The sequence below is a fragment of the Oncorhynchus tshawytscha genome, linkage group LG10, assembly GCF_018296145.1.
Source record: "Oncorhynchus tshawytscha isolate Ot180627B linkage group LG10, Otsh_v2.0, whole genome shotgun sequence".
Lineage (NCBI taxonomy): Eukaryota > Metazoa > Chordata > Actinopteri > Salmoniformes > Salmonidae > Oncorhynchus > Oncorhynchus tshawytscha.
The window spans coordinates 37,717,821-37,733,568 of record NC_056438.1 but is presented as its reverse complement, the minus strand read 5'-3'; the positions used below and the strand labels follow the sequence as shown (position 1 = coordinate 37,733,568).

Sequence of the window (15,748 nt, the reverse complement as noted above, 5' to 3'; positions counted from 1 at the left end):
CAATTCAAATTGCTTGGGGACAGACCTGGTGGAGACAACCGAGCACTGAAGGTGATCCTTGGTAAAGATTGCCACTCCCCAACCTTTGGAAGATCTGTCTTGCCGAAAAAGGTTATAACCAGAAATCAGAAGAGCACAAGAGCAGAAATCAGTGAAGCAGATATCAAAGCACAAGTCAGAATTGGGGCTAATAACAGTAGATGGGCCAGGGTGTACATGCACATTTCCAGATATCATGAACAGTAATACAATCAAGGTACGGCATAGGAAAGGGAAAGCTCTGCAGTGTTGATTTATGACATTTGAATGTGCATTTGATGGCAACAAGATCATATTGTACAGCAATTTCATCAGGTAACACGAATACAAAGCCGGCAAGAGGTGGCTAGAATTGGATGGGAGGCCAAGAGTCTGTGTAACCAATAGAGAGTCAGAGTCCCGAGTGTGGGGACTTACATGGTCTGTCCCACAGTTGGGTAAACAAGAAAGTTCATAGTCCACAAAGCATTCAGGAGTCATGAGGCAAATAGCCAAATGTGACCTGTTTCAGGTAACTAGACATATGTTGCAATTCACGACTTCAAAGGAGAGCCGTTTCAATGTAAAACTTTTTTTTTAATCAAAATGCTTTTTTTTGGCAGAAATGCCTTCTCGGACATGTGAACTTTCATGTGCCTTAATAACAAACTTTTATGCCATCTGTAAATACGAATAAAGTTGTGAAATTACCAGCCTAGTTGGTTTAGCAAAAGAAAAAGTCAGGAACCTTCCCGCTAGCAGTGATTAGCTGAGATAATGAGTAGGCTGGACATGCTGAGAGATGATTCAGATTGGTCTGCGGTGTAGCACCTTGTGTCCATAAAGTGACCTGCTTGTTACTCGTAGATAATCCTTTCTACTGCAGTTTGTTTGAAAGATATAGTGTTAGCCATGGAGAACTGTAAATATGTTGCGACTGCTCTCAATAACATTGCTGCCCTGAATTTATCAGGCGCTATCAACTAAGGTCAGTGGGAAAAAGTTGTGATGGACTATCTAGAGGACAATCGTGGCATGCTGACTCTCTCTGACTCTGAAAATGAATCAGACTATGAGGAAATCCCTGATTTAGGTAAAGACATTGTAGAGTCTTCTGATGACAGTGATGGGGAAGAAACGGTGATCAACAGTGTTGCTGTCATGGAAGAAGTTGACTAAGTTTTGAAATCAGTGGAATGGTAGAAGCAGAGTATGATAAGGAGATTAATAGAATTCTGGCATTTAATTGTAAATGCATATGGAGTCGAAAAGAGAACACTGAAGTCTGTTGCATAAAACACGTCTCCATCTTCAAACTAAGGGCAACCATGGCATCCATGACAGAGAGGGAGAAATATGTGCTGATTCTTATGTCATTACACACGGTCAGTGTGAACCAGTGACTTGACACAACAGGCCAAGCAAGTTGTGCAAACTAAACGGAAACAAGGACCTCTTATTATTGAAAGAGGTTGCAGTCTGCCATGAAGCTTTCATCCATGTATACAGGTAAGAGTCAAGCAACAGTTGAATATATTATACATTTCTTATTTTGTCCGAAAGTTGTTTTCATTGCAAGTTACAGCTTGCTGTTAGCTAGCCAGCTGACGTCCGATGGCTGGCTTGCTTGCTAACATTGAACCTATTTGGTTAACTTGAGCTAGCTATGACGATCGGTATGTTTTGCTAGTAGTCTATGGATTGGGATTATAGTTAATTGTTTAGCTAGCCAGCTAACATTAACGTTACATGTCTAAACAAAAGACCCCAGGTTAAAGCTTGCTGTTAGCTGAGGCTAACGTTAGCTGAGGCTAGATTGCTGGCTTGCTAGCTAACACTAATTTATGTGTAGTGTTTAATGTTAGTGATCTTTTCTTGGAATGCCATTTCACCTTGCTAGTTATAGCCTAATGTTGGCTAGTGTTGATGAATCGATACAGGAGACCAAGTTGAAACACTGGACAGGGTGGATCAGGTATAGTAAAGGCAGTTTATTTTAACAGTGTAGAGATATCTGGCAAAGCGTGCACGGACTCTCGTTTGTCTGGCTCATAGGGAACCTTCAGAAAAAAGCCCTGATACATTGTGAACAGTCATTTTATTCATGGGTATGACGTAGGTAGATTCTGGTAGATCAGGCCTCTGGTAGGTTGCTGGTAGTTGATTGGCAGTTCCCTCCAGACTGGTGTCGGCGTCCCATTGGCAGTTGGAAGGGTTCTTTGTCTTTGGAACCCATCCCCAGGAGAGGGAATGAGTGTGTGTATGTGTGTGCGTTCCTGTCTTGGCAAGTCAAGTCTGTGTGTCCTCGCAGTGAGTGTGTGTAATGTGTGTGCGTTCTTATCTTGGTGTTCTCGCAATGAGTGTGTGTATGTGTGTGCGTTCTTGTCTTGGCAAGATGTTGTGGCCGAACTGACGGCTAGCACCTGTGGCTAGGATGTATCCTGTTTTGACAGTGTTGTGGATGATTTAAGTGAGTGTGTGTGTGAGAGATATTCTGTGTGTGCCCTAACATGTTTTACTGTGAAAATACGTTGCTATGTGTTGTCAATACGTTGCTATGTGTTGTCAATACGTTGCTATGTGTTGTCTCCGTTATAGCAATGCAATAGCAGTAAGCTGGTCATTTGCATAGGAAATAGCACTTAATTACACTAGCTAACTAGCTAACATTGAACCTATTTGGTTAACTTTAGCTAGCTATGACAATCGCTTTGTATTGTTAGTAATCTATGGATTGGGATTATAATTAATTGTTTAGCTGGCTAGCTAGCTAGCTACATGTCTAAACAAAAGACCCCCAGTCAAAGCTTGCTGTTAGCTAGCTAATGTTAGCTAACATTCGATGGCTGGCTAGCTAGCTAACATTACGTGTATGAAATGTGTGTAGTGATGTTATCTCAGAATGCCATTTCGCATCTATTGTATAATAATGCTAAAATATGTGTATTTGGAATTTGTCTTTCAGCATCAGTACAACATGCCTGACTCTCCTCCACCAGTCACAAGGAGAATGGTATAATGCATCCCATCAAAAAGAGAGCTGGCCCAAGCAAGCACAGGTTACACCTGAAGCATGAGGACTTGCAGCGAGTGGTGAACTTCATCAACAACTATGCAGAGGATAATGCAATAGTATTACCAGGACACCACCCAGGAGACAAACACTTTGGTGGAAAGCTGCTGCCATCCCATATGACAAAAGGAGCAGTATGGCGTCTCTACAAGGAATCGATGACAACACTTGGTATGTAAAGCATTAACATGTTTTGATTATTTAATTGACCTCTAACATGATTGGCACTACTTTTATTGATCTCACATTTTTTCTGTATTTTCCAGAGGTAGGTGTAGTCAGGCTGTCTTCCTTCAGGAATTTGTGGAGAAAATTGCTGCCCCACATCTCAAGCACTAAGCTCAGGACAGACCTCAGGACAGACCTGTGCTGGCAGTGCCAGAGGAACAATTATCAGGTCTTCAGATCTGCCAATCTGACAGAAGTTGTTAAATCAGCCAAACTGAAGAAGCAAGAACAGAATCTCCTGCTTGTTCAGAGTGAGCTGTCTGTCTACCAGAAGATGTTTGCTGACTGCAAGACCACCTGTCAAGACCTGCAATTGTCTCTGGGGGCCCTTACTGAACCAGCAAGCAAGACATCAGGATGGATTTTTGATTTTGCTCAACAAGTAAGCAACATTTCCTCCTTTACACGGATTAAGGACATAGATGGATAGATAGATATACACTCAAATATAAATATATATATATATATATATAACTCAGCAAAAAAAGAAATGTACTTTCACTCTCAACTGCGTTTATTTTTAGCAAACTGAACATGGTAAATATTTATATGAACAAAACAAGATTCAACAACTGAGACATAACAGAGACATGTGACTAACAGAAATGGAATAATGTGTCCCTGAACAAATGGGGGGTCAAAATCAAAAGTAACAGTCAGTATCTGGTGTGGCCACCAGCTGCATTAAGTACTGCAGTGCATCTCCTCATGGACTGCACCACATTTGCCAGTTCTTGCTGTGAGATGTTACCTCACTCTTCCACAAAGGCACCTGCAAGTTCACGGACATTTCTGGGGGGAATGGCCCTAGCCCTCACCCTACGATCTAACAGGTCCCAGACGTGCTCAATGGGATTGAGATCCAGGCTCTTCACTTGCCATGGTAGGACACTGACATACCTGTCTTGCATGAAATCACACACAGAACGAGCAGTATGGCTGGTGGCATTGTCATGTCAGGAAGAGCCTGCAGGAAGGGTACCACATGAGGGAGGAGGATGTCTTCCTGTAACGCACAGCATTGAGATTGCCAGCAATGACAACAAGCTCAGTCCGATGATGCTGTTACACACCGCCCCAGACCATGACGGACCCTCCACCTCTAAATCGTTCCCGCTCCAGAGTACAGGCCTTGGTGTAGCACTCATTCCTTCGACGATAAACTCAAATCCGACCATCACCCCTGGTGAGACAAAACCGCGACTCGTCAGTGAAGATCACTTTTTTCCCCTTTTTTTCAGTCCTGTCTGGTCCAGCGACAGTGGGATTGTGCCCATAGGCGACTTGTTGCCAGTGATGTCTGGTGAGGAACTGCCTTACAACAGGCCTACAAGCCCTCAGTCCAGCCTCTCTCAGCCTATTGCGGACAGTCTAAGCACTGATGGAGGGATTGTGCATTCCTGGTGTAACTCGGGCAGTTGTTGTTGCCATCCTCTACCTGTCCCGCAGGTGTGATGGTCGGATGTACCGATCCTGTGCAGGTATTGTTACACGTGGTCTGCCACTGCGAGGATGATCAGCTGTCCGTCCTGTCTCACTGTAGTGCTGTCCTAGGCATCTCACAGTACGGTCATTGCAATTTATTGCCCTGGTCACATCTGCAGTCCTCATGCCTCCTTGCAGCATGCCTAAGGCATGATGAGCAGGGACCATGGGCGTCTTTCTTTTGACATGTTTCATTGTCAGTAGAAAGGCCTCTTTAGTGTCCAAAGTTTTCATAACTGTGACCTTAATTGCTTACCTCCTGTAAGCTGTTGGAGTCTTAACGACTGTTCCACAGGTGCATGTTCATTAATTGTTTATCATTCATTGAACAAGCATGGGAAACAGTGTATAAACCCTTTACAATGAAGATCTGTGAAGTTATTTGGATTTTTACGAATTATCTTTGAAAGACAGGGTTCTGAAAAAGGGAGCATTTCTTTTTTTGCTGAGTTCATATAGTAGGCAGGTAAATACCTTTCACTGAGCTGTGTAAAGACTGACAATGGTGAGACAGTTAATTGTAATTTATCTTAATGTTATTTTGTTGTTTGCATGTGCACTATCCTGACCTTATGCAGCAATGTCTCATCTACTTTTTAACTCCTCTCAAGTGTGTTTTGTTTGGTGTCTGCTGGGAAGGAATACCACAACAAAAGGTTCTACAGCTGCAACATCGAAAGTATCCTGACTGGTTGCATCACTGCCTGGTACGGCAATTGCTCGGCCTTCAACCGCAGTTGGGGAAACACGTGTGGACCTGAATTGTGATAACTGCAGTGGTCAAAACAAGGCCCTTTTCTCAAAAGTGAGTTTACAAGCATATCAACTTTCAGCTCCCTGCATACTCTCATATTGCAGAGTATGCTATACAATTTTGTAGCTCTGAGTCTCTACTTTTATCCAATGTAAAAAACACAATTTCAGATTTTGCTACATAAGACCGATTTGAGCCGGTTGGTCACAAGTAGCAAAATGCACAAGAAAAAATCTATAACGGCTTGCGGCTAGTTCAGAGTCACTCGCCCCAACAATGCGTATGTGCTGGAGGTGAGCGAAAGCTTGGGAAAGAGGGGGGAGTGTGGTGGGGGTACCTGTACCAGACAAGGGGAGACAGACCAGGGCAGACGGTGAACAGATCGCCAGGTGGAATCCAAGCAGCAGTGCAGCAGGCAATGGGAGTAGGTGTTACACCCACTTGGGAGAAGCTTCTATTTCTGGAGGCAGATTTCTTGTATGAAATGCCAGTGGATGATCTTTGAACAGCGAGAGAGGGCTTCAAAGGCCTCTGGATTTGTTTGGGGTAGGCTGTGAGAGACTCTTGCCATTTGTTGGGCTCAAAGTCTTCGACACCTCTCACTTCACACCTCCATACTAATTGAAGTTGTATCTGGTCTGTCTCAGTTCCAGGTTGGACGATGTCCTCAGGTCTCTGCTATTTGCTTGCCAGAGCACCCTCTGTATAGCTTGTGGATGATCCTACAAAATGTTGCCAGAAGAAATGGCAGCGGTTTTACGGGCGCCCAACCAATGGTGCTATTATGTGGGGGTTTTTCACGTTTTTTAAAAACGTATTTTGTACATAATGTTTCTGCAACCGTATCTTACGGCAAAACAAAGCATCTGGATATCAGGACAGCGATCACTCACCTTGGATTAGACAAAGGTTTTTTTCTACAACAAGCAAGACACACAAGACATTCTCCAAACACCCGACAGGGCCGACATCCCCGTTATTTGCAAGAGGAAGCGATGCAGGTACAGAGGACAAAGACCCGGATTCCTGATCAGGACCCGGAAAAGGTTAAGATTCAATACTAGATGAGGTACGATCACGAATATCCTACCAACGGGACATCAAAAACTGTAATATCCAATGTTTCACGGAATCGTGGCTGAATGACAACATGGATATTCAGCTAGCGGAATACATGCTGCTCTGGCAAGATAGAACAGCACACTCCGGTAAGACAAGGGGGAACGGTCTGTGCATATTTGTAAACAACAGCTGGTGCATGAAATCTAAGGAGGTCTCTCGATTTTGCTCGCCTGAAGTAGAGTATATTGTGATAAATTGCAGGCCACAGTACTTGCCTAGAGAGTTTTCAGCTATACTTTTCCTGGCTGTTTATTTACCACCACAGACAGATGCTGGCACTAAGTCCGCACTCAGTCAGCTGTATAAGGAAATAAGCAAACAGGAAACCACTCACCCAGAGGCGGCGCTCCTAGTGGCCGGAGATTTTAATGCAGGGAAACTTAAATCAGTTCTACCAAATTTCCATCAACATGTTAAATGTGCAACCAGAGGGAAACAAATTATACATCACCTGTACTCCACACACAGAGATGCGTACAAAGTTCTCCCTCGCCCTCCATTTGGTAAATCCGACCACAACTCTATCCCCCTGAATCCCCCTTACAAGCAAAAATTAAAACAGGAAGCACCAGTGACTCGGTCTATAAAAAAGTGGTCAGATGAAGCAGATGCTAAACTACAGGACTGTTTTGCTATCATAGACTGGAACATGTCCTGGGATTCTTCCGATGACATTGAGGAGTAAACCACATCAGTCACAGGCTTTATCAATAAGTGCATCGAGGACATCACTGGGACTAAGCTGCCAGACTTGGCATGGGTCCTGAGATCTTCTAAAGGTTCTACCTGAGATCCTCTAAAGGTTCTACAGCTGCAACATCGAGAGTATCCTGACTGGTTGCATCACTGCCTGGTATGGCAATTGCTCGGCCTTCAACAGCAAGGCACTACAGAGGGTAGTGCATACGGCCCAGAACATCACTGGGGCTAAGCTGCCTGCCATCCAGGACCTTTACACCAGGCGGTGTCAAAGGAAGGCCCTGAAAATTGTCAACACAGGAGTGATGGTTGCTGATAATGCGCCTCTGTACACCTATGCAGATATTCCATACAAAAATCATCCGTTTCCAGCTACAATAGTCATTTACAACATTAACAATGTCTACACTGTATTTCTGATCAATTTGATGTTATTTAATGGACAAAAAAATGTTTTTCTTTCAAAAACAAGGACATTTCTAAGTGACACCAAACTTCTGAATGGTAATGTGTATATATATACAGTTGAAGTCGGAAGTTTACATACACCTTAGCCAAAAACAATTAAACTCAGTTTTTCACAATTCCTGACATTTAATCCAAAAATTCCAAAAATTAGGACAGTTAGGATCACCACTTTATTTTAAGAATGTGAAATGTCAGAATAATAGTAGAGAGAGTGATTTATTTCAGCTTTCATCACATTCCCAGTGGTTCAGAAGTTTACATACACTCAATTAGTATTTGGTAGCATTGTCTTCAAATTGTTTAACTTGGGTCAAACGTTTCGGGTAGCCTTCCACAAGCTTCCCACAATAAGTTGGGTGAATTTTGGCCCATTCCTCCTGACAGAGCTGGTGTAACTGAGTCAGGTTTGTAGGCCTCTTTACTCGCACACGCTTTTTCAGTTCTGCCCATACATTTTCTATAGGATTGAGGACAGGGCTTTGTGATGGCCACTCCAATACCTTGACTTTGTTGTCCTAAAACCATTTTGCCACAACTTTGGAAGTATGCTTGGGGTCATTGTCCATTTGGAAGACCCATTTGTGACCAAACTTTAACTTCCTGACTGATGTCTTTAGATGTTGCTTCAATATATCCACATAATTTTCAATCCTCATGATGTGCACCAGTCCCTCCTGCAGCAAAGCACCCCCACAACATGATGCTGCTACCCCCATGCTTCACGGTTGGGAGGATGTTTTTCTGCTTGCAAGCCTCCCCTTTTTTCCTCCAAACATAACGATGGTCATTATGGCTAAACAGTTCTATTTTTTGTTTCATCAGACCAGAGGACATTTCGCCAAAAAGTCTTTGTCCCCATGTGCAGTTGCAAACCATAGTCTGGCTTTTTTATGGTGGTTTTGGAGTGGCTTCTTCCTTGCTGAGCGGCCTTTCAGGTTATGTCGATATCGTTTTACTGTGGATATAGATACATTTGTTCCTGTTTCCTCCAGCATCTTCACAAGGTCCTTTGCTGTTGTTCTGGGATTGATTTGCACTTTTCGGACCAAAGTACGTTCATCTCTAGAAGACAGAATGCGTCCCCTTCCTGAGCGGTATGCTGGCTGCGTGGTTCCATGGTGTTTATACTTGCGTACTATTGTTTGTACAATAGTGGTACCTTCAGGTGTTTGGAAATTGCTCCCAAGGATGAACCAGACTTGTGTAGGTCTACAATTTTTTTTCTGAGGTCTTGGCTGATTTCTTTTGATTTTCCCATGATGTCGAGCAAAGAGGCACTGAGTTTGAAGGTAGGCCTTGAAATACATCCACAGGTACACTTCCGATAGGCTAATTGATATCATTTGAGTCAATCGGAAGCTTCTAAAGCCATGACATCCTTTTCTGGAATTTCCCAAGCTCTTTAAAGGCACAGTCAACTTAGTGTATGTAAACTTCTGACCCACTGGTTCATCCAGTGAATTATCAGTGAAATAATCTGTCTGTAAACAATTGTTGGAAAAATTACTTGTGTCATGCACAAAGTAGATGTCCTAACCGACTTGCTAAAACATTTTTTTCAACAAGAAATTTGTGGAGTGGTTGAAAGATGGGTTTTAATGGCTCCAACCTAAGTGTATGTGTATATAAACTATTGGAGCCAACACAAAGCCCTGTCCTCAATCTGATAGTAAATTTGTGGGCAGAATTGAAAAAGCGTGTACGAGCACGGAGGCTTACAAACATGACACAGTTACACCAGCTCTGTCAGGAGGAATGGGCCAAATTTCACCCAATTTATGTGGGAAGCTTGTGGAAGGCTACCCGAAATGTTTGACCCAAGTTAAACAATTTAAAGGTAATGCTACCAAATACTAATTGAGTGTATATACACTGTGATGAAAGAAATAAAAGCTGAAATAAATCATTCTCTCTACTATTATTCTGACATTTCACATTCTTAAAATAAAGTGGTGATCCTAACTGACCCAAGACAGGGAATTTTTACTAGGATTAAATGTCAGGAATTGTGAAAAACTGAGTTTAAATGTATTTCACAAAGGTGTATGTAAACTGACTTCAACTGTATATATATATTTATATAGCCTTGTTATTTTCTTGTTACTTTTCATAATTTTCTTTACTTTAGTTTATTTAGTAAATATTTTCTTAACTCTATTTCTTGAACTGCGTTGTTGGTTAAGGGCTTGTAAGTAAGCATTTCATGGTAACCTTTTTTTTGACAGGGAGTAAATGCTGAGACAAAGGTCTCTTTTCCAGATGAGCCCTGTATAGCACCACAATACAAAATCAAAATACAACAAACATATTCAAATAAACATTCATATACACATTAAAATACACATTGTGCACAACAAGACACAAAAAGCTAAACACAATCATAAAAACCAGACAATTCTCCAGTAAAAACGTCCCCTGACAACCGTCTGAAATCGCTTAGAGGCACCAATTCCTCCAATTTTAAGGTGTATTGTAGATCATTCCACTGTTAAAGGTGCAAGGACATTACAGGCTGATTTACGGGTTTGATAACTTTTCATTTAAAATCTTTACAGTGTACTCAGCAAGTCGGGAGTTTGCGAAGCAGGATTTACTTGACGTGATGTGATCTACTTGACTTCAAAGAGGTCCAGCCAATCTTTTGGTAAATAATACAGTGATAAATAATAAAACTAAGGGAGGTATGAAAAACGTCATCCAAGGGTTTATTAAGAGTAGAGACAGCTGCACTTTGACAAATAGTATCACCATATTCAAGAACAGGTAGAAAGGTTGACTGCACAATTTGCTCCCTGCTGACTAGAGAGAGACAAGATATGTTTTCTTAAAAAGTAAAAGCTCAGTCATGTTTTAAGAACAATAAATCATTGTCAATCCAAATACCTAGGCAGTTTTATGCAAGAACCATCCAATAAGTTAAGATGTAATCCATCTTAGACAATCTTACGAGAACTTGGAAACAATATTTATTATACCCGTATTAAGTATGAGTTTTAAATCAGTAAGGACTTCCGGTACAACTGCAAAATCGGAATGTAGTCTTGTCACAGCCAAGCGGTCGGGGCAATTGTGTGTATAATAGTATCATCCGCATATAGATTAAATGTAAAAATTGAAACAGATTGACCAATAGCATTTATATTGTCACGCTCTGATCTGTTTCACCTGTCCTTGTGCTTGTCTCCACCCCCTCCAGGTGTCGCCCATCTTCCCCATTATCCCCTGGGTACTTATACCTGTGTTCTCTGTCTATTGCCAGTTTGTTTTGTCTGTTCAAGTCAACCAGCATCTTGTCTCAGCTCCTGCTTTCCCCAGTCTCACTTTTTCTCTTCCTCTTGGTTTTGACCCTTGCCTGTCCTGACTCTGAGCCTGCCTGGTGTCCTGTGCCTTTGCTTCTACTCTGGATTACTGACCTTTGCCTGACCTGACCCTGGCCTGCCTGATGTCCTGTACCTTGGCCCCACAACTCTGGATTATCAACCCCTGCCTGCCTTGACCTGTCATTTGCCTGCCTGTGTTGTTGCAATAAACATTGTTACTTCAACAGTCTGCACATGGGTCTTTCCTGAAATCTGATATTTATAAATATTAAAAAGAACATGTCCGAGTATCGACCCCTGCAGAACACCTTTATGTACTTCAAGAAATGCGGACTTAAACCCATCAATCACTATGGCCTGAGTTCTGTCACTAAGATAATCATGAAACCATGAACAGGCGCCAGATCTCACGCCTATCGAGGACAACTTATTCAAAAGAAAATATTTGTATTTATTTCACCTTTATTTAACCAGGTAGGCCAGTTGAGAACAAGTTCTCATTTACAACTGCGACCTGGCCAACATAAAGCAAAGCAGTGCGATAAAAACAACACAGAGTTACACATGGGATAAACAAACATACAGTCAATAACAATAGAAAGTCTGTATACAGTGGGTGCAAATGAAGTACGGAGGTAAGGCAATAAATAGGCCATAGTGGCGAAGTAATTACAATATAGCAATTGACACTGGAGTGATATATGTGCAGATGAAGATGTGCAAGTAGAAATACTGGTGTGCAAAAGAGCAGAAATAAACAAAAAAAAAAAATATGGGGATGAGGTAGGTAGTTGGTTGGATGGGCTATTTACAATAGTACTATAGTAATAGTACTATTCCCAGGTCTAAACCTAAACAGGTTTACATTCAAAATACATTTCTCAGATAAAAATGTTGTACATTTACCAAGGATTCAAAAATCTGAGCAAGACAAAAAAGCCTTGAATGGGGGCAATACTTACTAAGATCCCTACTACCCCCTCCCTTATGGAGCGGCAGCACAAGAGCTGATTTCTATACTTTTGGAATATTTCCTGATAACAATGTTAGATTAAAAAAAATGTGGGTTCTTGAGCCAACAATGCTAGGTGCTGCACACTTAAGAAGACCAGGATCCAATTGGTTTGCCCCTGTAGATTTCTTGTTGTCTACTGCTAGAAAAGCATCCATGACTTCTTTTTTTTGTAAATAACCGAAAAGAACATATTTGACTGTCTTTTCTCTTATCATTCAGCAAGTTTCCCCTTTCAGCATCTGGACCAACATCATTGTTATTAGGCTTAGAAGTTCGTTCAAAGAGAGCACAAGAGCACAGTTTACTGCCAAATCACTATCCCCAACAATGACATGCTCCATTTTCCCTCCCAATCACAGAAGTCTTTACTGGCCCATAAATCTTCACCTCCTCCATGTTATCTTCACTTCAAGAAAAATGATCATCAACATTGAGTTGATCAGTACATCCTGTCATCTCCTTCAGACCGAAAACTCTTTGGAAGATTCTTCATGACACACACAGACACACACAGAGACCATTAACAGACACAGTACCAGAAAACGAAAGAGAACCCACCACTAATTGGACTGAATTTAAACTGGCAACAAAAGGCTGGGCTCGAAAATTCCAGTCCTGGTTTGTACAGGCCCTGCTTTGTTGTTCATTGCCCCTGTTTTTTCTGTTCTAATGCTGTGTTAACACAAATCTTTTTTTTTCAATGATGGCCTCTCCCCTCCATCTCTCTCTCGCTCTCTTTCTCTCTCTCTGTGGTGCATGAAAGGCTTTTGGCCCCGCATGACGCGTAGTTAGGCCTACCCCAAACTGAGCCGAGGCGCGTACCCCGGAGGCTAGAACGCGCTAGGCTTCCCATACACACACCCACACCCACACATACACACACCACATGAGCTGCACAGACAACCAGGATGACCCTGAAACCTCCTCCGGAGCGGAGCGTTGCTACTGTCGTCGCCATCAGAAGGCTGCTGCTGCCTCTCGTCATGTCTTCCAACGCTGAATTTCCCCAAAAACTTTGGACTGTCATCTTCTTCCGTTGATCCTGTGGGGAGCTGAGACAGACAGAGACAGACAGACAGAAAGAAAGAAAGAAAGAAAGAAAGAAAGAAAGAAAGAAAGAAAGAAAGAAAGAAAGAGAGAGAGAGAGAGAGAGAGAGAGAGAGATGATGGGGAAGTTACGGAATATGGAGGAAGGGGGGATAGTGGAGGGCTTCAGCACGGAGGAGCTGGAGTGCATGATCTGTTACTGCCCATATAGCCTGGGCAGCCGGCGCCCTAAGGTTCTCGAGTGCTGTCACCGCCTGTGTGCCAAGTGCCTGGCCAAGATCTTAGACTTGGGCGAGTCGCCACCCAATGCTGTGGTGTGCCCGTTTTGCCGGTTCGTCACTAGTTTCCCGGGCGAGGCGGTGGGTAACCTGCCAGATGACTGCAACTTGGTGGCCGCGCTGACCCTCCAGACCCGGAACCAGAGGAACTTGCACTACCCCAATGAGGGCCCCACCGAGCTACTGCTCAGCCCCAGGCACCTAAGCTCACTCATGGGCAACCCTCCCAGCGGCTCCTCATCCTCCTCCACTACCACTACCACCACCCACACCTACTCCTCCATCCGCGGCTCACCCAACTACATGGTCATCACCATCATGGAACCGCCTCCATCCCCTCAGGACCACCACCCCTACCAACTTCACTCCCACCCTCCTGGAGTGGGCACCATCCAGGGTAGGGATTACCACTCCTCCAGTCTGGACTCCATGGCCTCCATCACCCAGAGGTGGGCGGTGTGGAACTGCGCCGCCCGGGCGCTGGTGTGGGTGTTGGGGCTCCTCTACTTCAGCTCCTTGCCCATGGGAGTCTACCTGCTCATCATGCAGAAGACCACCTTGGGGGTCCTTCTGGTAAGCCTGGTCCCGGCAAGCCTCGTCATGATCATGGTCTACGGCTTCTGCCAGTGCCTCTGTCACGAGTTCTGGGACCTTATGCCCCATAGCAGCCAAAGAACGATCATCCGAGGAGGTTAAGAACGGGTTGCAGAAATTTTACATTTTTCCGAAGGAGATCGTTACTACTGACAATGGAAATTGGCATCCTGGATACCATAGAATATTTCTTTTCTTTTTTTTACTTTTTTTTTTTTTACTCAGGCTCAAATGACTTGGTGGATTGTATATGGGAAGAGAGCAGGTACAAGAGATGTACAGTTTAGATCAATGTTAAGTTTGGGCATTTTCAGTTCTAGTCATTCATTTAGATTATGTAATTTGTGTACTGTGTAAACAAAACGGTCCACCAAATATCCAACTATACTTAAATAAGAAGTCGCAGTAAGTATCGGGTATGCTTTCGCAACCAGAAAAATTATGAAGCATTCATTTTTCATTTTGAGGTATTAACAATATAACTATCTGGCCATAATTGGCACAGTAGAAATGTATACATTTTGTATTGAAAGCACTTAGAGGGAGGAACAATGGTCTAATGCTAAGCTTTGGCAAGTCAGTGTAAATAATAATTTGTTATAAAGGACGTGAATAATGTGGAGGACACCAAGAATATGAGTTAGTCATAATATAACCGCCACCATAAATGTATCATACTATCATCATCATTCTGGTGTATGTGACAATAAAACATAATTAAAAAATGTTTTAATGAAAATTGTTTCTCAAATGTGTAGTTAATTTGACTTATGCATATCACCTTCAGAATGTTTATGGGATAATCCACAATCCACACAGGAGAGTAAGTGGATGCTTCTCATTCAGAATTGGGTGCAGAAATGCAAATTACGAATTGACCACGGCAATCAAGGTTTGTGATCATTACAGCACACAACAGATTTTTTTTTAATTGAACACAACAGGTCTTATTCATTAGGGCACACCAGGAGCAACAATGTTTTGCAACAGGAACACAAAAACAAGTGTTCATTATTGGACAAGTCCAGAAAGTTCCTTCTTGTTTCAGTCAGTTTTCTTCCAGTTGGGGCCTAATGAACACAGCCCAGGTGTTATGAATAACCCCTTTGTTTTAATAATAATAATCAATATCTTAATGAGATGTTTGCAAATATCTAAGGACAAGTGCAAAATGGAGATGTGGATTAGCTATGCTATTAACAAAACTAGGTTCACATAGATATATTTTTTGGAATGATTTTGTAACAGGAAATACTATCTATGCCCAGCAATAAATGTTACTGATGGTGTTGCATTTTCTCAAATAGCATAACAAATGTAATGCTTTATACACATTACATTGCCAGGCTTTCTTCTTTTGTAGTCCTAACATACAGTTGGGGGAATTCAAAAGTTAACCTGTAGGGGAGTGGGGTAAATTGAGACATTTACATTTACATTCAGCATAATTCCTTCAAGGGAAGTATAGTATTCTTTCTAACAAAGATATCTACATAAATTGAACTAAAATATGAACGCAACATGTAAAGTGTTGGTCCCTTGTTTCATGAGCTAAAATAAAAGATTACAGAAATCACAAAAAGCTTATTTCTCTCTAATTTTGCCACAACTTGGTTTACATCCCTGTTATTGAGCATTTCCCCTTTG

At 42.3% G+C, this 15,748-nt stretch overlaps 1 protein-coding gene and 1 long non-coding RNA gene across 4 annotated transcripts; both read left to right on the top strand.

The window, feature by feature from the left end:
- The first annotated feature begins 1,162 nt into the window (after positions 1-1,162).
- On the top strand, positions 1,163-11,345 carry LOC112250077. Of its 3 annotated transcripts, none has more exons than XR_002953483.2 (5): positions 1,163-1,527; positions 2,984-3,262; positions 3,358-3,701; positions 5,416-5,609; positions 10,403-11,345. It is a non-coding gene; the product is annotated as an uncharacterized LOC112250077 (long non-coding RNA). The 3 variants fall into 3 exon arrangements; XR_002953479.2 differs by lacking the exon at positions 1,163-1,527 and adding an exon at positions 2,115-2,328; XR_002953478.2 differs by lacking the exon at positions 1,163-1,527 and adding an exon at positions 2,115-2,488.
- A 579-nt stretch (positions 11,346-11,924) lies between these two features.
- Positions 11,925-14,828, top strand: rnf182 (ring finger protein 182). Its single transcript, XM_024422657.2, has one exon. It carries the CDS (start codon positions 13,346-13,348, stop codon positions 14,201-14,203), a length of 858 nt encoding a protein of 285 aa, XP_024278425.1. The 5' UTR covers positions 11,925-13,345; the 3' UTR covers positions 14,204-14,828.
- Positions 14,829-15,748: the final 920 nt, after the last annotated feature.